Here is a 24,148-nt window from a genome sequence, read left to right as displayed (position 1 = left end):
ATAAACACAAACATTTCAAAATAGGTTAAAATAAAATTTTATTAAAAATTTGTATTAAATGTTGAGATTAATACATAATTCACAAATTCTTTACAAAACAATTGCCAATTCTTGTCCAGTTGTAATTGCTTCTATGCAGGTTTGGAAATTTGAAAGTAAAATTAGTCTACAAAATATATCTTTTAGAAAGCATCACAATGCCAACTTTAGGCAAAATAATGTTTAAAACTGAAATCTTTGCATGCAAGTGAGTTCTCAAACACTTATAATTCTTTATCCCAGAGGCAAAGTAAGGGGAATATAAACATTAAGCTCTCTTACAGAGGAAATAATGAATAAGTATTCTGTAAATGTCTCAAATTTTTCTATTACTTTCAGAAGTAGTGCCATTTTAAGGTATTGACAATCACATTGTATGCTCAAATAAAATGACTGTCAATTAAACATTCAAAGAATAATGTTGCAAAGAAGCACCCCTTGTAAGATATGTTAAAGAAGTCTTTCTTACACTGAAGGCTTATCGGATGGGCCATAAACCCAACAGGAGACATAATAATTCATTCCTTTTACAACTGAATAACATCTCTGTAGTAGTGTTGCTGGTATAAAAAAAGATTCAAGTTCAAAATATGATATCAACATATAAAAGTGTAAATAGTTTTGGTCCTTGTCTGAAAGATCCATCCTGTAGTTTAACAAAGACTGGCGTTGCTTCTTCAGTTCAAAAGCATATTTTCCCCCTCATAGGTGACTACCCAAATGGCATCATTCCAGAGAGCTGAATCCAAACCACCAGCTTGGAAAGGATATGGCTCAATGATGAAAACAGCAACCGATTTACCTCAAAGATGAGGAAGCAAAATCAATGTCAAGGTTTTTGAAATCACAAGAAATTTAAAAATTCACTGCTTTGAAAGTTTCCCCTGAGCTATGGATGCTTTTTATATATAGTCTCTAGTAAAACAGATGCATTCCATCATTCCAAGTTTCACTTATAAATGCTATGGTGCCTGGTGCTAAAAGTAGATAAAGTATGTCTTGTACAGCACAAAGTGGTAGCAACTACACATTTCATGGAAATCTTTGGTAAGATGCAATCCTGCAAAAATCTCCTTATAATGCTTATCGAATTCTCAAGTGATTTTCAGGGGAGAAACCACAAGGCCATAATGAAGGACCAGCAGACCATCCTGAAAGAGAAAAGAGTATTTTGCAATTATTTAAAGCTAATTGTGTAGATAATCAAGTCAAAACTGGTATATTTTTCATAACCTCCCACTAATGTGAAATTCACTCATTTAAAGAAGCAAAGGGTCCAAACTAAACAAACTTGCTTATTCATTCACCCCTTCACTAAACACCCCCTGTCAATGTGCCTTTTTAATGACTCTCAGGAAACCATTATGAAATTACCATGTATCCATATAAGTTATTTATAGCTAAATAGTTAACCATACAAGCATTGGGATTCCCTTGGAAAAAAAAAAAAAAAAAGACCATGGATCTGATAAGAGATGAAACATTTATTTCCATGTAAATGTAGTTCACAAGAAAACTTTGGAACTCTTAAACATTTAACAAAAGCCTAAAGTATATCACAGTCCTTAAAGACTACTCATTATAATTTAACTTTTCTTTGGTATCCAGAGTCATCACTGTGAATAGTAATTATACTAAGTGAAAGATGCCAGACACAAGAGTACACGTTCTCTGATTCTACTTATATGACATTATAGAACAAGCAAAATTAATCTTTGGTAAATATAGGTATAAATATTTATGATCTTGGATTGGACAATGGTTTCTTAACTATATCAAAAATAAAAGGAGCAAAGGGAAAAATAGATAAATTGGACTTCATTAAAATTAAACACTTTTGTGCTCCAAAAGTCACCATGAAAAAAGTAAAAAGACAACCCATTGAATGGAAGAAAATTTTTACAAATCATGGATCTGATAAGGGACTACTATTTAAAATACATAAAGAACTCTTACAACTCGATCATTAAAAAAAAACAATTTTTTTAATGGACAAAGGATTCTAATAGCTATTTTTTTTAAAGATTTATTTATTTATGCATACAAGAGCTGGGGTACAGGCCAGAGGTGTGGGGGGTGAGTGGATTCACCAGAGACAGAGTGGGAAACAGAACAGGCAGATTGGACGAAGTACGCTGCTGAGGGGATCAGCAGGTGAGGGCGAGTCAGAAGAGGTCTGCTGCGCCATATGGGTTGCTACCTGGCGGGCGGGGGGATTGAACTAGTGTTGCAGTGGCTGCGGATAGCTTCACAGGTTCTGTCTTAACCCCTTGCGCCACCAGGGAGGCCCCCTAATAGTTATTTTTCTAAAGAATCATATACTGGGGCCCGCAGCCACTGCAGCACGAGTTCGATCCCCGATTCCCGGCCAGAGAGCTGCCCCACATGGTGCAGTGGACCTCTCCTGACTTACCCACTGTTCCCCTCAGAGGTGTATTTCAGTAGATCTGCCTGTTCTGCTCCCCACTCTGTCTCTGGTGAATCCTCTCACCCCCCATACTTCTGGCCTACACCCCAGCTCTTGTATGCATAAATAAATTTTTTAAAAATTAAATTTCTAACAAACAAAAATTTATTCAGGCTGAGAGATCATCAACTCTTTATTACACCATAAGCTTCTGAGTCATATAGCTCTTAAAACAATGTGTCACTCTAGGTTCAGTGATACGTTTTCAATGATCCCACTTTTTCTCTTCATTAAATTGTAGATCCTATCTTGCTTTTCATTTATCCTGACTAGAAGATTTCACATTACAAAGTAATTAAAACATGAAAAGAGTTGCCTTTAACTTCTTATCTATTGAGCAAGAAGTGGTAAGTGAATCTCTGAAGTCTAATAAACATCTGTAAATTTTTCTTAAAGAAAGGTCTTTGCAGATAGTCAGCCAACAGTCTTCAAAACTAATATAATGCCAGACAGAAAAAAAAAAGAGCAAGGGCTCTAGAATCAAAATGCCTTTGTATTTGAGCCCTGTCTCACCCACTAATTCACTGTAGGCAAGTTACATGTCCTTTCTGTACCTCTGTTTCCTTGTCTTTAAAATGGTAGATAAAAGAATACCAATGTAGGGCTTCCCTGGTGGCGCAGCGGTTGAGCGCTGGGTTGCGAAGCTGCCCGCAGCCTCTGCAGCACTGGTTCGATTCCTGGCTGCTCCCTGGCCACCGGGTGAGGGACCCACATGGCGTGCAGACCTCTCCTGCCACCCGCTGCTCCCCTCAGCAGTGTACTTCGGTCCTTCTGCCTGTTCTGCTCCCTGCTCTGGCTCTGGTGAATTCTCTCACCCTCCTGCACTTCTGACTGTACCCAGTGCTTGTATAAATAAATAAATAAATAAATCTTAAAAAAAAAAAAAAAAAAAAGAGAATACCATTGTATAGAATAATGAGTAATAAAAAAAGTTAATCCACATAAACCATTGGGAATGGTACCCAACAATACAGTAAGCACTCTAAATATTAGCTCTAATTATTTATAGTCCAGGTAAGTTTTGAGAAATTATTTCTTATAATTTTATTGATAACACGGACCTTTTTTTTTTTCATTAAGTAACTTTCCTGTTAGGACTAGGAATGATAAAGTAAGACCTACCTGCATTGCTGCATCACCTATTGCACGTCGAATTTCTCTTAGAGTTTGATAGCGCTCCAACAAGTGATCACCACAGATGATATCTACCTATAGACAGGTAAGAATAAGACTATCAGATTGCTTTCCCGCTTCAAAAAACCATGAGAAAAAAGAAAAAACCATTTTCATACTAGTCCTTTGCTATTTTATTTTACATTTATTAAACACGCAAGAAAGATTTTAGAAAACTTTTTACAGTAGTAAATAAAGTAAAATGGAAAGAGCACTAAAGGACACAACAGGGAATGTGAGATTCAAAATTATTCCCTTGAATATCTGAGACCAGGGCCTCCCTGGTGGTGCAGTGATTAAGACGCAACATATGAAGCAATCTGCAGCCTCTGCAGCACGAGTTCGATTCCCGGCCGGTCAGGGAGAAACCCACATGGCGGCACAGACCTCTCCTGTCTAGCCCGCTGCTCCCCTCAGAAGTGTACTTCGGTCCATTGGCCAGTTCTGTTCCCCACTCCATCAGGTGAATCCTCTCATTCCCCGCATCTCTGACCTGTACCCCAATTCTTGTATAAAAATAAATAAATCTTTAAAAAATATATATCTGAGAACAAGTGAAATTACATTTGATATATCAGCATAAGGCGCCAGAAAAATTTTTTTAAAATATTTTATTCATGCATACAAGAACTGGGGTGTAGGCCAGAGGTGCAGAAGAGGGGAGACAGAGTGGGTAGCCAGAACAGGTGGATCTACTGAAATACACCACTGAGGGAAGCAGCAGGCAAGACAGGAGAGGTCTCGGGTTGAATTTATGCCACAGTGGCTGGGATAGCTTGATAGAGCTGACATTTTAAGCCCTGTGCCACCAGGGAGGACCAGGGAAATGCCTTTTCTTTTTTAATAAGACTTTTTTTTTTAAAGATTTATTTTTATTTATTTATACAAGCACTGGGTACAGTCAGAAGCGCGGGAGGGTGAGAGAATTCACCAGAGCCAGAGCGGGGAGCAGAGCAGGCAGAAGGACCGAAGTACACTGCAGAGGGGAGCAGCGGGCGGCAGGAGAGGTCTGCACGCCATGTGGGAACCTCTTCTGGTGGCTGGGGAGCAGCCGGGGATCGAACCGGCGCTGCAGAGGCTGCGGGCAGCTTCACAACCCAGCACTCAACCGCTGCGCCACCGGGGAGGCCCCCAGGAAAATGCTTTTAAAAAATTCCATGGCGATGACTAAAGAGGTATATGCTTAAAAAGACAATTTTCAGTTATTTGAATAATTTCTGTTAAAGGAATATCTCATTTTTCAACAATGGAAAGGCTAATACTAATTTCAAGTACACATAAGGGAACTGAGGTGCCAAGTTTGATCTGACCCATGGGTCATAGTTTGCCAACTCCTGTGCTCTCTCTTGATGTTACATAGTTTCTAATTAGTAACAAACTTTGTGTTTTACACTTACCAGTTTTTAAATTGGCAAAGCAAAATTCATTTATAAAATGACTTAAAAGCAAAAATAGACCTTGGGCACAGAACTTAGATGGATGAAAAAATAAAGTATTTGGAAACTATTATTATGTTTTTATTAAATATTCTGCAATCCAGAGGTTAACACTCTTAGTGGGCTTCACCACATTTTATACATTAATGGCCTTGGTTAGCATATTTTTCTTTTTTGACTTAATCTTACTTACCCTTGAGAGGTTGGCCAGTTACCGATAATTTGATGTGTAGTCCTATATAGTATGTGTGTATGGGTTTTGTTTCTATAAAAATGGGACTATGCCATGTATATTATTCTACAATGATAAACATCCCTTATTATACCATGAACAGCTTTTAAAAATAAAATTGATTTAAATTACATGTTGATTTTTAAAAACTACCTGTCTGTAAATATTTCATAAATTATTTGAATCAATGAGTCACATCTCTAAGGGTGCCACAAACATGACCCACATTTCATTAGTTGACAGAAGGACTCAAAAAAACTCAGATTGATTATAGTTGTAATTTATTACAGGGAAACAGCAAGGATACAAAGCTAGATGGCTAAGGGAAGAAGACTTAGAGGCTGGAGAAATCCATGTACGGGCTTCCTATGCTTTGACCAGTCCAGGAAGAGATACATCCAGAGTACTCCTCCCTCTAGCGGTGGAAATGCAACCAAGTGCAACTTTGGTGCCTAGGAAGGCTTGCTGGAGGTTCAGCATAGGGTTTTTATTAAGGGCTGGTCATGTTGTCATTCTCTGCCTAGAAACTACTAAGTTCCAGATGCCCAAAAGAAAAGCAGGTACAGTCTGCACACAGTAAGACCTAACAGGGAGGGCCTCCCTGGTGGCGCAAGGGATTAAGACACAACCTATGCAGCTGTCCGCAGCCACTGCAGCACAAGTTCGATCTGCCGGCCGCCCAGAGAGCAACCCACATGGTGCAGCAGATCTCTCCTGACTTGCCTGCTGCTCCCCTCAGCAGCGTTCTTCAGTCAGTCTGACTGTTCTGTTCCCCACTCTGTCTCTGGTGAATCCTCTCACCCCCACGCCTCTGGCCTGTACCCCAGCTCTTGTATACATAAATGAATAAATCTTAAAAAAAAAAAAAAAACCTAACAGGGAAATGTTTATATTAGTGTAGGGAACTCTGTGCAAGCTAGGCAAGGGCCAGCCAACTTTATAAGTAGGCCCTTCTAAAGATAGTAATTTCAGGTCAGTTTCATTAACTCTTTTCTGAACAACCCTCTACCTATTGGAATATCAAGTCTTAAAGGATACTATAATGTTTCTGGATCTCAGAGCAGAAATCAGAATGTGAAGGCAGTCTTTGAAAAAGGAAAAACCCATTTCTTTTTAAAAGTAGGATCATAGTAAAGCTTACAAGATAGAATTTTTCAATGAGTGAATTAGTGTTAATATATTTATTTACTAGAAACTTCGTTTCTTCTTCATCCTTCTGGCAAATCCCTACCCATTCTTCAAATCTATTCTTTGACCCCTTCAGAGTTAAATCATTCATTCTTGTACTCATGTTGCACTTACCATGTCCTGTTGCCATTTAGTTGTTTACTTGTATATCTTTCCCACAAAATCCTAAGTCCCCTCATGGCATGAATTCTCTCTCTTATCTTAGTACTCATAAGGTGAAGTACATATTTGCTCAATTTAGCAACAGTGGGGAAAAAACAAATCAATGAATGGTGGGGAGACATCAAGTGATGTATTGGAATTTCTTTTTAAAAAGACTTGGGAACAACAGTTGGGTCAAGGTCATATACCAAATAAGCAATAATAATATAAAAAACCCTGCCTTTTAAGATAGAATTAATTATGGTAGGATTAACAACAAAATCTAATATTATCTTTTATATAAAGAATTTTTAGTGTTCACTGTGATGGGTATTTTCTAAATCTTATAAAAGTAAAATAGGGAGCCTCCCTGGTGGCACAGGGGTTAAGATGCAGCACTATGTAGCTCTCCACAGCCACTGTAGCACCAGTTCGATTCCCAGCCAGGGAGGTGACCCACATGGCACAGCAGACCTCTCCTGTCTTGCCTCAGCAGTGTATTTCAGTAGATCTGCTTGTTCTGCCCCCAAAACAGGCATAAATAAATAAATATTAAAAAAAAAGTAAAATAGGATCTGAAGATAAAACAACGGATTAACTATTTATGACACAAAATACAATAATAAATACCAATTCAAAATACCAGTAAATCAACTATGATAATCCAGAGGCACTGGGGTAGCTATTCAGATAATTACTGGTTTCCGAATTTTGAATTAATTCAACTCTCTTTTAAAAACACATGATCTGTGTTTTTCAATCTTTCAGAACTAGCTTCCTTTTTTATTTTAATCTGCCACAAGTAACTTTAAACACAGTTTATAAGTCTCCTAGTAATAACTCCATTCTGCTGGTAAATAACCATATATGAAAGTCACATATCTATCTATAAATAAAGCACACCACACACTTGCTATTTGAGATTGCTGATTCACAGAATGTCAGCATAATAGGTTCGAGTGACTGGGCTTACCAAGAATTTTGTTTTGGTTAATGGTTAACTAGTTCCATGTTTTGTTCATATTAGAAGTAACCCTTGTTTACCTCTCTCTTAGATTTAGAAGGCTTAAACAATTTTAGTCAAAATTAATGGATCTGCATATATAATTATCTGTTCCATTCTTAATATTTTCTTTTCTCTACTACCAAGAAAGAAAGAGCTGGACCTGAAGTTCTAGATGCTTTTTATTTTTTTCTTAAGATTTATTTATTTATGCATACAAGAGCTGAGGTACAGGCCAGAGGTACAGTGGGTGAGAGGATTCACCAGAGACAGAGTAGGGAACAGAACAGGGTGACTGACTGAAATACAGTCAGTCTGAGGGGAGCAATGCTGAGGGGAGCAGTGGGTGGGTCAGGAGAGATCTGCTGTGCCATGTGGGTTGCTCCCTGGCCGGCCGGGATTGAACTTGTGCTGCAGAGGCTGCGGACAGCTTTATAAGTTGCGTCTTAACCCCTTGCGCCACCAGGGAGGCCCTCTAGATGCTTTTTAAAGTTCTCATATTCTCAACTTTTCTCTGATACCAACAGAAGGTCACCAGTGACAGGAAACAGACAGTAAGTCAAATATGACTAAAGTTGAAAGTGGGAATCACTATGTACCAATATTCAATTAGCATTTAGTATGTCTATAATATCATAAAATGCCATTGCATGAAATCCTAGAGATGGCTCTTTCTTTAAATGCTAACAGCAACCTCACAACTTAACTGATCTTTTATACACATGCACTCTACCTGGCAAGCTGGATCAAGGCCCATTTTCCTTCTGAGGAATTTTTCTACATGCCCAATAGTTGCTTCTCCAGAAACTCGGACAAACTTCTTTTCCAATGGCTACAAAAATATATAATAGATAAAAATCCTTTTAGATTAAATATACATGATATGCATAATCCTTAAATTTTGTAGTAAATTTGATTCAATAGACTATTAAAATACTATGAAATTTGAGTTAATTCACCTATTAAAGAAGAAAAGTAGAATTTCTGCTTAGCTTCCCTTCTTTGAAAGGTCTATAAACAATTTTTTAAATAGAAAAGTTTATTTTCTTATTTTAACACCACAAAAAATAAAACCTAGAGTAAAATTTATTGGCAGAGAGAGAACATCCAAGATTAAATATCTAAAACAACCCCAGTTTCTTCAACAACAAAAACTGTAAGAAAAAAAAAGGATGGAAGAGGAAATGCTAGACTAAAAAGCATACAAGTGTTATAAATAAGAGGTATCAATAACTTGCAATGTATGGATGTTATTTGGATCCTGACTTTGTCTATAAACTTTTCATAAGACAAACTAGTAAATAAACAGTACATGGATGTTTAAGGAATTACCATTAATTTTAAAAACTGTAGTACGATTATTTTTGTAAAAAGTACCCACCTTTTAAAAACAAATTTAATTATTTGCTAATAAAGTTATACCTAGTCTGGGATTTGCTGCAAAATTATATGGGAGGGCCTCCCCGGTGGCACAGAGGTTGAGCACTGGGTTGCGAAGCTCCCCGCAGCCTCTGCAACGCCGGTTCAATGCCCGGCCACCTGGTGAGGGTCCCACATGGCACGCAGACCTCTCCTGCCGCCCGCTGCTCCCCTCAGCAGTGTATTTTGTTGGTCTATCTGTTCTGCTCCCTGCTCTGGTGAATTCTCTTACCCTCCTGCGCTTCTGACTGTACTTGTATAAATAAATAAATAAACAAACAAATAAATCAATCTTTAAAAAAAATTATATGGGAAAGAAAGTTGTGAAGGAATATATGAAATTAGATTGGCCATGAACTCATAGGTATTAAATTTTAATGATAGGTAAGTGAGGGTTCAGTTTACTCTTCTATTCACTTTTGTACAAGTTTAAAATTTCTATAATAAAGACTTTTTAAAGTAGAAAGTAAAAAGATTTAACATCTGGCTGGGATATGATTGTTTCAATGGTCTGAAGTGAAAGGTGAGACCATAGGGTTTAATAAAGGAAACTAATACTTACCCACCCACTCTCTCTATGAGGCAATTTTTAAAAAAAAAATTATTTTATTTATTTATACATAGAAGAACTGGGGTATAGGCCTGAGGTGCAGGGGAAGGGGGTAGGGAAGGATTCAACAGGGACAGAGCAGGGAGCAGAACAGGCGGATATACTGAAATACACTGCTAAGGGGAACAGCAGGCAAGACAGGAGAGGTCTGCTGCACCATATGTGGGTTTGCTCCCTGGCTAGGGATCAAACTCAGGCTGTAAGATAATGATGCGAAAGCACTGAGACTTAACCCCTACACCACCAGGGATGCCCTGAGTCAATTTTAATGATACTACTATCTAATGCAAATGAAAAGCTGAGGTAATCAGAACTGAAAGGGAACCTTTAAAGAAAATTACAGCAATTTTTTCCTAGCACTGCAGAGAGGGAGCTCAGAATGGCAACCAACAGGACCTATACAAGATAGTCACATGTTTGTTCCTTAAAATAGAGCTCAGCTTTCTTATCCTTAGTTTGGTTTCTTAAGACATTTCCTGACTATAGACCTGTTATTAGAAGTATTGCAAATAAGTATTGCAAACAACAGTATTAATATTCCAGATAGAGACAGCCTGAGTTCAAATCCTGATTCTGCCATTTTCTACTTGCAAGTATTTGGGTAAGCCGCTGAATTTTTCAATGTTTCCATGTCCCCATATGTACAACAGAGATAATAATGGCACCTAACTCACCTAATTATCACAAGGAAAGCAAGTTAATGTATGAAAAGCACCATTAACAATTCCTGACACATAATAAGCACTTAGTTACTACTGTACCATGATCATTTTGCTCTTTATATGAAAGAACTCTTATAGAAGTTATAGCTGTCATTATGGGACATTGATATAATCTAGAAATTCTTTTAATGCAGACTAGGAATCATCTCACAAAGCTAGGGCAGTCTCTCTAACAAGGAGATAAAGCAGTGAGTGCCCCAGTTGGAGTTCCCAAGACATCTCATTTCTAGTAGTGCTACTTGATTATCAGAGAATACCAGGAGTTTCAAGAGGCTGCTATTCTGGATGTCTAGCTAGATGCCTAGCTAGATGCCTAGCTAGATGTCTGCCAACTAGTGCACTTCTGAATGTAATTTCCTGGGCTTACCAATCTCAATAGCAGACTTCAGGCATCAAAGTAAACAGTCCAATATCCCTCATTTGTAAATTCTTAGTAAGCACCTCACCCCACATTTGTTAAAATTGATTCAACTCAGCTAAGGTTATTAATACAGTACTTTTTAGATCACCTAGGACACAATTATATCTGAAAGAAAAAAACCTTAGTCCAAATACCCCAGGTTTATAAGTTAACAGGATGCTTTTCCCCATATAATTCAAATCCAGTTTTTTAATAAGAATTTCCTTTAGTTGTTATTTTTTTGCTTAAGGCTACCAAAGCAGCTCTCAAACAGATGATCAACACAGTTTTTCTGCTACACCTACTAGCTTTCTACCATCTGCAAATAAATTCTGAAGAATTATACTTTGAAACTAAAAACTGTAATCTTTCCTGCCAATTTAATATGAAACTTGAGATAATCAACTAATATAAGATCTGCAGGGAGACTAAAAATGACATTCAGTTATTTTCTGGCTGTCAGTAATGCATATCATTATAAATGTCTTCTAAAAAGATGCTATGAACTCGTAACTAGAAAAAAATTCTTACCTCTGTCAGCTGAAAAGGGCTAAAAAAGTTCACCAACCCAGTAGCAAAGTGAACCCCTAACAACTAGAGTGTGATTTTTGAAGTACCACCAAACAGAACTAAGACACCTTGAAGAAATGACTGATTCTATATCTGAGGCAAGAAATGTATAAATTGAGCATGTAATGTCTTTTCACATCAAATGGCAAGGAGGCTATTGTAGAATATGATAGGACAATTTGAAGATCAATAAGGATAATAAATGAAATGGACTTAAACTACAAATACATTCAAATTGATGAGTTCATACTAAAAAACAACAAAACCTAATTGGTCATGACTGGAGTACATTAATGAGTCAACTTATTATTTTGACCTTGTTAAGTGTGGAGAAAGAATCAAGCACTTATCCTGCCTCCACTGTTAACTCTACCACTGGTTAACCAAATAAATAAAGGGAAGTTTCTCTTATGGAAGCATTTCAACTTCAGAAAGAAGGAATGATAGCATCATTTTTCAACTACTACTATATCAGTAGTCTTAGATATTGATCACCAATGTCTGCTAACATAACAAAGAGACACAAATAACCAGATACAATGTGTCTCCAGATGGACAAAATACCACCACCTATGACTTGTTCTTGCTTCTATCAAGTCAACCTGTCTAATCGGTACTTACATTAATATTTAACTACCAATTTACGGGAAAGACAGGAAACAAAAGAACATGTTAAATTATACCACAAAGATCCAACATCTAGATGAGTCAGTTTTGTCAATAATAAATTGTAAGAAAATAAGAAATGGAAAAACCTACAGATTTAAAGACCTATCAACCAATATAATGAATGAACTTCATAGATCCTAACTCACAGTGTTTTATTTTAAAAACAACAACAACAAAAAAATAATACTCCAATTGAGACAACTTAAAATTTGAATACTAGTAACTAGATAATTGATAACAAATTAATTTTCATTTACTAGTCATCATTCTTTTGAAAACTGACAAACTTACAAAGCTGTAAGAATAGTACAATGTGCATCTAGATCTTTCCCTAGTTTATGAACTGCTCATATATTGCTATATTTATCTCTTTCAATGTATATTTGCATGTATATATGTATATTTTCTGGAATCATTGGAGTTATTTGCAGATGTGAGACATTTCATCCCCCAAAACATCAGCAGTTTTCCTCTCAGAATAAAGACATTCTCCTATATATGTACAATATAATTATTAGGAAATTTATAAAGTACTCAGGAAACTTAGCAATATACATAATTATATACATAGGTCTAAGCTCTAATTTCTTCAATTGTTCTAATGTCCTTTATATAAAATGTTTTTAGTTCAATCCAGGATCTAATGAAGATCACAAAGCATTTTGCTGACATGTCTCTGGAACAGTTCTGCCATTCTATTTTTATTTTATTTTTTGAAAGATTTATTTATTTATGCATACAAGAATTGGGGTACAGGCCAGAGGTGTGGGGGGTGAGAGGATTTACCAGAGACAGAGTGGGGAACAGAACAGGCAGAATGACTGAAACACACTGCTGAGGGGAGCAGTGGGTGAGAAAAGAGGGCCTGCAGCACAATGTGGGTATCTCCCTGGTGGGCAGGGTCAAACTTGTGCTGTAGAGGCTGCAGACAATTTCATAGTGCTGTGCTTAACCCCTGGTGCCACTATGGAGGCCCTGCTGTTTTATTTTTAATCTTTCATGACACTAACATTTTTCTAATTTATTTTTTGGTAGGATGTGTGGTCACTAAGACTCATCTTTTAATGGTACTGAAATATTTACAGATGAAGTGGTAAAATGCTGGGTTTTTGTTTCAGAATAACACTAGAAACAAGGTTAAGTGGATGGAGGTAGATAGGAAATTAAATGGGCTAATAGTTAACTGGTCATGCTGGATGATGGATACGTGAGTATTATTTGGTCTACTTTTTAGTATGCTAAAATATTTTATTTTTAAAATAATTAAAAGTAAATAAAATAACTCCTGGGAAAATTTTTCTGGACTAAATTACTAGTTTGTGAAATGCTTTTAAGTTGAAACATATAAAATAAAGCTTAAGATTTTCATGCCACAGATCTACATGGTAAAAGGTTTAACAACCAGCCATCATCCTAGTCACACATGCATATCTGAACTCAAAGATAAGGTATAAAAACTCTTTAAGTAATAGAAAATAGTGATCTATGTCAAAGGCTATATATTAAATTCCATTATAACTACAAAATTAAACAATAAGACTGCAGATATGTTAACTGAGAAAGTATAAAAGATAATTTTAGGAAATTAACAACTCTCTAAATGCAGACTTAATAGGACCATTTGTCTCTTCTTACAAACATAAATACCGCAAATTAACTGTAATCTGTTTTAGACATTACAATGTCTCAAAACTATGCGAGAATAGCATAATAATTTCCAATATACCTATTATATAGTTTTATCAACTTAAGGTCAATCTTGTTTTAAATATACCCCACCCATGTCCTAACCCAACTATTATACGCCCTTGCCCTCATTTCCCAGATTTGTTCTGAAGCAAATCTCAGACATACTCATTTGTAAATATTTCAGTATACATCTCTAAAAGAACATTTTTAAAAATAATACTATTATCACACTTTAACATTCTTTCATATGAAAAAATATCTAGTAAATATTCAAATTTCACCAGCTGTCTCAATTATGTTTTATCTAATAGAAAATGATTTCATTATTTTTAGGGCTAAGAAAATATAAAAGATTTCATGAAAAAAAAATCATCACAGTAAACTCAAACTAAAGTTCTAATGTATGCATATATTATTTTTTACCGGGTACATTTTTGTAGCCCTAAAATGTATATACCAAGTAAATTATAAATTCTCCTATTCAAATTTTCTATTGGATCCTGGTTTAGATACTTTCAAAATTCACATCATTAAATTTACCATTGTAAAGTGTATAACTCAATAGTTCTAGTGTATTTATAAAGTTGTACAAGCATCACAACAATCTAATTTCAGAACATTTTAATCACCCAAAAAGAAGCCCTATGTCAACGACTAGTTCTTACTCCCAATTTCCCTTCTTTGAGCTTCTGGCAATTTATTTTGTTTCTATAAAAACTTGTTTTAGATATTTCATACATATGGAATCTTACAATGTGTGCTCTTTTGTGACTGGCTTCTTTCACTTAGCATGTTTTCAAGGCCTATCAATATCATATATATATATATATATCAGTTATACATGCATTCCTTTTTTTTTTTGGTCAAGAACTCATCAGTTGATGGATATCTGGAATGTTTTCCAATTTGGAGGTATTTTCTCATAAATTCTTAACAGCTTATTTTCAAATCAAATCTATTGGATTTGACTTTAGACACTGTAATTAGTTGACATATCCCTTGAGTCTCTTTTATTCAATATGTTCTATCTATACATTCTTTCTTCACCTTCTCCCCTTTTATTTGCTGAAGAAATAGAATTAGTTGTCTCTAGTTTTCCTCTGTCTAGATTTGGTTTATTACACTGAATTTATTCCTACAGTGTCATTTAAAGTGTTCCTTTGTCCTCTACAGTTCCTATAAATTAGTATTTAAATTTAAGGGCATGATCAGTTTCATTTTTGTTTGTTTTGGCAAGAACAGTTCATTGGTGGTATTGTCATCTTACCTTTTGGATGTGTGAGGATCAGAACATATAAATATTCTAGTGCTTATATGCTGTTGTGGAAGTAATAATGTTTCAATTTAATTTCCAGTTCTTTTTTCATGAAGTTTTTACACTCGGTTGGCTTGTTTATCTACTATAGGTCACTTGACAGATACCTTCAGGGAACTCTTAGAATATGTAATACATACGCTATAGAAAGGTTATATACTCTATAGAAATGTTCTATACATATAGAAATGTATCTATCACTTTCTCACCAACCACATTATGATGAAAGAACTTCCTAAAACTAATCAACCATTAGTTTGATATTTTAAAATATAGAAGAGATTCAGATTTACTGAACACTGCATTCCCTCCCCCACAATGATCTCTGGGAAACATCTATTAACACAATCCATCTAGAGAAGTACTCATCTATTCCTACGTTTTATTTCACATCACAAAGTCAGTATATTCACAAAACAAAACAGTGTAACTACCAGGTATAATTCACCCAAATTTCAGTATAGATTTTGACAGTCACCAAAAACCTAAATGGATCAAAGTCACCTATATCCTTATATGTCTACAATCTCAAGTAACTGTAAGGTCTGATTTACCCCACTTAAAAAAGCTACCTTTTTAGAGTGACTCATACTCTAGGACCAACACTGTGTTCAGTGGCACCTGTGACAGTGGGATCTTTAAGACAACTCTGAACTTAAGTACGTTCCGAAGGAGTGCATTTTTACCTCTAAAAGTTCAGTAAATGACGAAGTAAGAAGTCAGAGTAGGTTACTGAGCTAAAAATGTAATGTGTAAATAAAATTTTAGCTCATACTTAACTTTAAATGCCAGCTATGCCAAAAAATGCTTTAAAATCTTTATTACCAAATTAATAAATCACTTGGCTTTAGAATTTAGAGAATCACTTATTTCTTCTAAGACCACTGTTCTAATTTATAACAAATTCCTACTTAACTCTTTTTTATAAACCTATTATAAGAGAACAATAAAGAATTGATTTCATATTCCAACAACTTTTATTTATAAAACACTCTTTATTGTCGTTGAAGACAATCTCCATATGATTGCTAACTTGGCAAATTTGTGTGCTACCGAGTCTTCTTGTGAAATAAATAAAAAATAAAAATAAAATACCTTAAAATGTCCCGTGCCTTCATTAGCACTGAAAAATGAGAGCAAAATTAATCAATAAAATACTTTTTATGTTTAATCATACAATAACAGGAAAATAATATAAATATTTGAGGAATATAAATTTAATTTTAAAACATGGTCACCTAACCCTTTATGAAAAAAAAACAATTGTAATTCATTGCCATTTCTGCCACCTACTGGTAAGGCAAAGGCAGTATTTCATACTACTTTGTATACTTACTTTCATGATTTAAAAGTATATCCCCTTTTTTTTTGAATTGATGTATAATTGACATATAAAAGTTTATTCTTAATATGTAGATTTCTCCTAGATTTAGCAACTTCCCCTTTCTAATATAATTTAAGTGTTTTATTCCTCCATAGTACAAGATAGATTTTTTCAAGAATACTGTTATATTTCCTGTGGTTTTACTTGTAGCATGTTGCATAATCACTTGGGTATAAGTTACTCAGTTTATCTTTCACCCAGAAGTACAAGAGATTTCCTTATTAAACCAACTGCTTTTATGTAATAAGGGAGACCAGGGGTACTAACTTGTTGAGCATCTACTATGTACCAGGCACTATATTAGATCTTTAGATACTATTCATCTTTCTAATTTCATCCTCACAATAGCCCTGCAATATCCCCATTCTACAAATGAAGAAAATTAAGCTTAATAACTTTATTTAAAGTCAAGAACTAGTAAGTTATAAAGCTGGGATTCAAACTCAGGTGTGCCTAGCATCAAAGCCCATGTTCATTCTTCTCTATCATGTTGTGTCAAGATAGACAATTGCATCACCTCCAGAGTGTTCCTATAATACAAATATAATATAGAAACAGAGTAAAATATATAAATTAGATTATAAATATATTTACACAATATACACTAAATTACATTAACATAAAATATAAATTTATGCATACATATTATACATATAATTCTAAGTTTATAATACAATCTTAAGAGTTATAAAATATTCTACTCTTTACATGAACAGTTTCTATAGAATATATGAGATATGGGCATCTGACTTCTGCTTGAATATCTAAAGAGATAAAGAGTTTCCTAAATGATAAGGGTGTCCACTCCATTTGTGGACAACTTTGTTAGATATTGCTTGCTTGTACAGAATCAAATATATTTCTCCCTGTAACTTATACCTGCTGGTTCTAGTTTTGCCTTTTGGTTCTTTTTCCAATTCTAACTATTTGAAATTATTCACTTAACATAATGATTCTCATCTTCAGACTAAATATTTCTGTTCCTTCCACTAGCACATGTAACATGATTTTCAAACCTTTTACCATTCCAGTTACACCTCAGTTTACCAACAACTCGCTTAAAAGGTAGTACCCAGTACTCTAGTTTGACCAGTACAGCATACAGTGGAGTATCACCTCCCTGGTTTACTACATACCACTGAGCATCAAATTTCTGCTCTATCACACTTGTCTCATTCACATTGTGAGTCATCTTATTTTTAGGCAAATGTTGTATACATGATAGAACCACAGACTGCTTAAACCTTTATATTTGAATGATCCTATATTTATTTCAATATTTACATATCGATAATAGTTTAGACATGTTAAGAGTAACATGTTGATTCTTTTTTAAAAAGCCTTTACTTTTGCACAGAAGAATTGGATTACAGGCCAGACGTAAAGGGGGTTTGAGGATTCACAGAGACAGAGTGTGGAGCAGAGCAGCTAGATTTACTGAAATACACTGCCAAGGGGAACAGTGGGCAAGACAGGAGTGGTCTGCTGTGCCATATGTGGGTTAACTCCCTGGCTGTAGTGGTGATAGCGCTCAGACTTAACCATTAGGCCACCAGGCAGGTCCAACATATGTTGATTCTTATAATTCTGCTGTTTACTATTAAAATCCCCAATTTAGAAATTAAAAATCTGATTATCAGAGAAATTAAGTCACAGCTCAAGGGCTACAAAGTGTGAATTAGACTTCGAATGCACACTATCCTGCCTAAACAGCCTATGGCTTCTATACACACTATACTGTCTGAGTCATTCTTTCTCTAACTTTCTACTTTACACAGAGAAACTGAAAAAAAGAAATAGTAAAAGACTCTTTTCAGATCACAAAACATGCAATTTAGGGAGAAGCCTCATGTCAAATTTCTTTTTTTTAAAAAAAAGATTTATTTATTTATGCATACAAGAACTGGGGTACAGGCCAGAGGTGCAGGAGGGTGAGAGGATTCACCAGAGACAGAATGGGGAGCAGAACAGGTGGATCTACTGAAATACACTGCTGAGGGGAGCAGTGGGTGAGACAGGAGAGATCTGCTGCACCATGTGGGTCACCTCTTTGGCTAGGGATCAAACTTGTGCTGCAGTAGCTGCAGATTGCTTCATAGTGCTGATGCTTAACCCCTTGTGCCACCAGGGAGGCCCCGAATTCTAATTTCTTATGGTTGAAAATTCACTGGTGACAGGCTGGCCCTACCTCAGTTTTTCCCTCTTCCAATTCAATCAAGATCACCAATTAAACCAAGTTTACCCTTATACTTGTCCACCTAGGTTAAATCTTTTCTGCCATTTGTTCTGCCTTAAGGGTTGCTTCTATTAATCTGACTTTTATGGCAACACAAATGCTAACTAGACATTAAAAATCAGGTTACAAAGTAAAAATTCAAATACAATGAAAAGTTGGGCTTATTCTCTTCTTCATCTTGCTATTTTCACTTATGACATCTTGGAGAATGTTCAATATTAGTACTTATCCTAGCACATAATCAAGTTCTATATGACATCTTTTAAGTAGTTCCCTTCTGGACATTTAAGCTAGATCACATTCTTTAGTAACAGAAATGGCTAGTTTCAAGTTTAGTATTACATGGTTTCTTCTCATTCCTCCAAAGAGATTTTTTTTTTTTTAAGATTTAGTTTTATTTATTTATGCATACAAGAACTGGGGTATAGGCCAGAGGTGGCGAAGGGGTGGGGGTGAGAGGATTGACCAAAGACAGAGTGGGGAGCAGAACTGGCAGATCTACTGATATACACTGCTGAGGGGAGCAGCAGGTGAGACAGGAGAGGTCTGCTGCACCATGTGGGTTACCTCCCTGGCCGGGGATTGAACTCATGCTGCAGTGGCTGGGGACAGCTTGCTAGAGCTGAGACTTTAACCCCTGTGCCACTAGGGAGGCTCTCCTCCAAAGAGATCTTTATTTCATTATCTGAGGGCTTTATGAAGGCATAAAAAAGTTTCTCACTTCTTAGGGATTCTTAATACCCATTTGGGAACATAGGAAGATTACACAGAAATAAACAGAATTCATATAAGCTACATACTAAGCAAATGATATAGGCAACCTAGAATTATAAAAAAAAAATGACTGAATAGTAAAATAGTTATCTATGACATAAATTGAAAAATCTAGATTTTCCAAGACATTTTATTTATTCTGTGAACTATGTAAGTATCTTGGAAACTACAACTTATACATGCCAACTCTGTTACCATGACAGTCTATTTGCAGCATAATGGGGTACACTATATGGTACAGTGTTTGAAAGAAGCAATTTATGGAAAGATGCCCAACTACTTAGGAAAACATTTAGGCAAAATCCAATAAAGTTAAGGATGAACATATCCTATGATTCAACAAGTCTACCTTCTTAGAGAACTATCTCACATATATATAAGGAGAAATGGACGTAAAATGTTTGAAACAAGATTGTTTATAACAGCAAGAAAAACTAGAAACAACCTAAATATTTCACAGAACAAGAAGAGATAAATCAGGGTATATCTAAGAGGCTCAGAGGCAATGGAGAAAATGAACCAGAGTTACATATTTCAACATAAATGAATCAGACAATGTTGAGTGAAAAATTAAGTTAAAAAACACAGTTTGATGCCACAAATTTTTTTTTTAATGGGCAAAACCACTTCCACATATTGCTTAGAGACACATATAATATATAAAAAAAAAAATGAATGAAAATGACAATCACTATTAATCCTAAGGGAAGGGGAAGTAACAGGAAGAAGTGGCCAAAGGCTTTTCCTAAATTAACATGGTTTATTCCTTAAACCAGATGATGGTGCTACAAATTACTGTACAACTATTTAGACCTTTTTATAAGTCTTAAATATTTCATAACTGATTTTCAAGGATATCAAGAAAACTTCAGTTTACCTGAGTTCAGGATGATTTCATAACTGTCAGAACATTATAAAGTTTTTATTTTAAGGTTAAGAGGTACTCACCCAATGAATTCTAGTAATAAAGACATATCAAGTTCAGGGGGAATACGAAACACTGATTCTAAGACTTTCTTAGATCTTCCTTTGCTTGAAGGGACTGGCTGTGGAACAGCTATTTGATAGTCAAACAAAAAAGGGGAGTTAGAACAAAAATTTCATAAATTGAGATCTTTGAAAAATAATTACACACATATTTTAACTGTCAAATATTTACAAAATCATAAAGCACTCAATCTCTCTTTCTTTAATAACATCAGCTAATCTAATCCATCAAGGCCAATGAAAAACAGTCAGCAAGCTTGGGGACTACTTTACAATGGAAGGCGAGTATGTGTGGCTGGATTGTCACAGGGCCACACAGAGGGTTAATCATAGCAGTGACAACTGTAGATAACCCTTAACAAACACTACTCTATAATAGGGCTCAATGCATAGAAATTTACATGTATCATCTCATTTAGTTCTTACTATAATTCCATGGTAAAGGTGTTGCTACTTTTTTTTTTAAAAAAGATGTAAAGAAACTGAGGTAACAGTTCAGTAAACTCGGGCAATTTGCTTAAAGTATCCATAAAGTAAATGGAAGAACCAGGATTTAAATACAAATCTGTGACATTATCACCACCATAAAAACTAATGTTGAAACAGTTACTATGTTCCAGACACTGTTTTAAGTGCTTTGTATCAGTCAATGTACCCTTATAACTTTATAAAGTACTTTCCCTATCCCTTTTTTATAGACAAAGAAACTGAGACACTAAATCAATTTGCCAAAGTCATATAGCTGATAAAATGGCAGAGCTAGGATGAAATTCAGTCTAGCCCCATAGTCTGTACTCTTTAATTCCTATAATTAAATTGAATTATATCAAAACCTTCAAAATATTTCTCTTTGATCATTACAAAAACAGCTATCATCAGAAAGAACTCAAAGGGAATTAATTTAAGTTAGAATTCTTTAATCTACAAATACATCATGATATACACCCAAACTTACCAGGTTTAGGTACTTCTAGACCTCTTTCTTTATAGAAATCATGCATTTGCTTTTTTTCTCCTAAAAAATGATAAAACACAGACTAAATTACACTTAAAATGTAACTAGTAGAGTCAGCAGAGACTGTGGGATCACAACTATGTAATAAAAAAAACTTACTTTCCTCTAGATTGATCACTAATTTGTACACTATGTCTTGTAACTGTCGGTCCAACCTAATAAAAGGAAAGGATGGAGAATGCCTCAGAATTCAGAAAAATGCATTTTGGCACAGAGTGATTGATGTTCTTTGCAGGTAATTATTTTCTCTTAGGAGTGAATATCTTCTTTCTCGGAGGTGAGTTACTTGTAGGTGCCCTCATTACTCCTAAGATATAACTCACCTAAGAGAACCTTTAGTAATTATATGTATTCATAATTTTAAGTAATTATAGACTCTTGAATAGTTTGTATTGATCTTATTGTATTGATGATCAAATTATACTGATCTTATTCCCTTTTGAGAGCTTAACGGCAGAGACTGCATATCATCTGCAAAGTATTCTTCTATGAAGACAGTAAAAACATAATACTATTTACTGAATGAATGAAAGCAATCCACTTATAGCACTTTCCTTACCTTAGGAAACTGAACATCAACTGAAATCTTGATTAATAAGTTACAATGATGTATAATAGGCTATTCTAAAGAGACCAGGTGTTCCAGATATTACTTATAGAAAATATAATTCTAAATACACTGAAAATGACAAACCTAAACTAGCCTCATTAACTTGAGTGATGGGAAATAAAATCCTCAAGAAAAAGAGGTCTGTGCCTTTTTTCAGTTCCCAGCTGATATCACAGTGCCTGGTACATAGTAAGTGCTCTCTATGCATTTTTTAAAAAAGAATGTATTTCCTTTTCTTCTAATTTTGAGATGTATCAAGAATTTATTCCCAGCTGCACAACTTCAAGGTTTAATAAAAAGTATATTTAAAATATAATTTTTACTTAGTTATTCCTCTTACCTTATATTATAAAGAGGTTGTGTCTGATGTACTACTATGTTGCATTTTGGACATCTGTTGCTATAGTAAAAATGTCTTACAATGCAGCTTTTACAAACTGTTGAATAAGAAAATGGTTAAGTTAGGATGCTTATTAGAGCTCTCAAAAACTGAATATATTATATAGAAATGTGAACCATATGCTTACAGGTATGAAGACATTCTGTAATGGTCGTTGCATCTATTAAGTAACCTTTGCAAATCGAACACAGGATGTATGGGGTCAGCTCTGAGAGATTAATCAGGCGCTGCAAATGCAATGGAAATAATTTTACGATACAAATCTTTGCCTTCTGAAGTTCTTAAACCGTTACACCCAAAACTTCATTTTAAACAATGTGTAACTTACTCTGCAACACGGAAACAAATTACAGTACCTCTAACCCTTTCAAACGCTGCTGAAAGTTACAATAACACAATGTAAACCAATGTTTTCTTTAAATTAAAGTCTCATTCTTTTACCTAATGAGGGTCATCTTTTTTTTTTTTTTTTAATTTTTTTTATTTTTTTTTTTTAATAGAGGCATGTTTTTATTTATTTATTTATTATATTTGTTTGTTTTGTTCATACATGCACTGGGCACAGTCAGAAGCGCGGGAGGGTGAGAGAATTCACCAGAGCCAGAGCGGGGAGCAGAGCAGGCAGAAGGGCCGAAGTACACTGCTGAGGGGAGCAGCGGGCGGCAGGAGAGGTCTGCGCGCCATGTGGGATCCTCCTCCGGTGGCCGGGGAGCAGCTGGGGATCGAACCGGCGCCGCAGAGGCCGCGGGCAGCTTCACAACCCAGCGCTCAACCGCTGCGCCACCGGGGAGGCCCGAGGGTCATCTTTATAAATTACAAAATGGGCAAAGTTTCCAAATATTGGTGGTTAATAAATTAATACTAAGTGTATTACCTAACTTGATGAATTATGCGTTTTAAAAAGTCAGATTAGACATTTCTGGGGGGTTTGGGGTGGGGGGGAACCTTGTAGAAAGTGACCGTCCGTCCAACTGGAAGCTCCTGCAAAGCAGGGTCATTGTACCCGCGGCACCGACCAGCCTGGCACGTAGTAGGCTCAGTAATTACTGACTGAACGAGTGAGTCGAGAGCCTGTGATCTTCAAGAACCTCACAAAGTAAGTGAGCCAGGAGTCGGGTGGGGAGCAAAGGCCAGTCCCCACCACACTCTGCGGCCAGCGGGGTAGGGAGGGGGAGTCGACTCAAGAGCCCAAAGCTGCAGCCGCGAGCTGGGGGCCGGGCCGGGCCTTCGCACCCGAGGCCCCTCAGCCCGAGGGGGTCGAGGGGGTCGGGCAGGGCTGTAAATACCTCCTCCTCGTCCTCGGAGTCGGGCCGCCCCCCCTCCAGCCTCAGTGAGAAGTGGCTCATCTCCTCTTCCTCCTCTTCCTCTTCCTCCTCCAGCTCCTCATCCTCTTCCAACTCCTCATCCTCGTCCTCGAAGCGGCCCCTCAAGCGGCTCAGGCTGCGCTCCGGCTCCAGCTCAGGGGCCGGGAGCCCGAGCAGCCCGGAGCCCCCGCCTCAGGCAAGGGCGGCGGACCCTCCTCGCTCTCGGAGGGCGCCGGGGTGAGGGCGGGAGGGGAGGTCGGGGGCGGGGGCGGCATGGCTACTTCCTCGGCCTTGGAAGCGCCCGCGTTGCCCGTGATCACCCCCGGGGCTCCCTCCATAGCCTCCACACCTCGGCAGACGCGAGG

At 36.3% G+C, this 24,148-nt stretch overlaps 1 protein-coding gene across 1 annotated transcript; it reads right to left on the bottom strand.

Moving 5' to 3' along the window:
- On the bottom strand, nucleotides 1-24,148 carry PCGF6 (polycomb group ring finger 6). The gene is given in 11 exon segments (XM_037496452.2): nucleotides 1-1,190; nucleotides 3,629-3,715; nucleotides 8,413-8,511; nucleotides 16,169-16,196; nucleotides 20,416-20,524; nucleotides 21,410-21,469; nucleotides 21,569-21,624; nucleotides 22,420-22,516; nucleotides 22,607-22,706; nucleotides 23,766-23,944; nucleotides 23,947-24,148. Coding segments are annotated over 11 exon segments (1,047 nt in total). The 5' UTR covers nucleotides 24,122-24,148; the 3' UTR covers nucleotides 1-1,133.

Source organism: Talpa occidentalis, unplaced genomic scaffold (assembly GCF_014898055.3).
Source record: "Talpa occidentalis isolate TD23 unplaced genomic scaffold, MPIMG_talOcc4v2.1 talOcc4.8, whole genome shotgun sequence".
NCBI classification, from domain to species: domain Eukaryota; kingdom Metazoa; phylum Chordata; class Mammalia; order Eulipotyphla; family Talpidae; genus Talpa; species Talpa occidentalis.
Note: the sequence above shows the minus strand (reverse complement) of the source record. Positions and strands in the feature narration are given on the sequence as shown.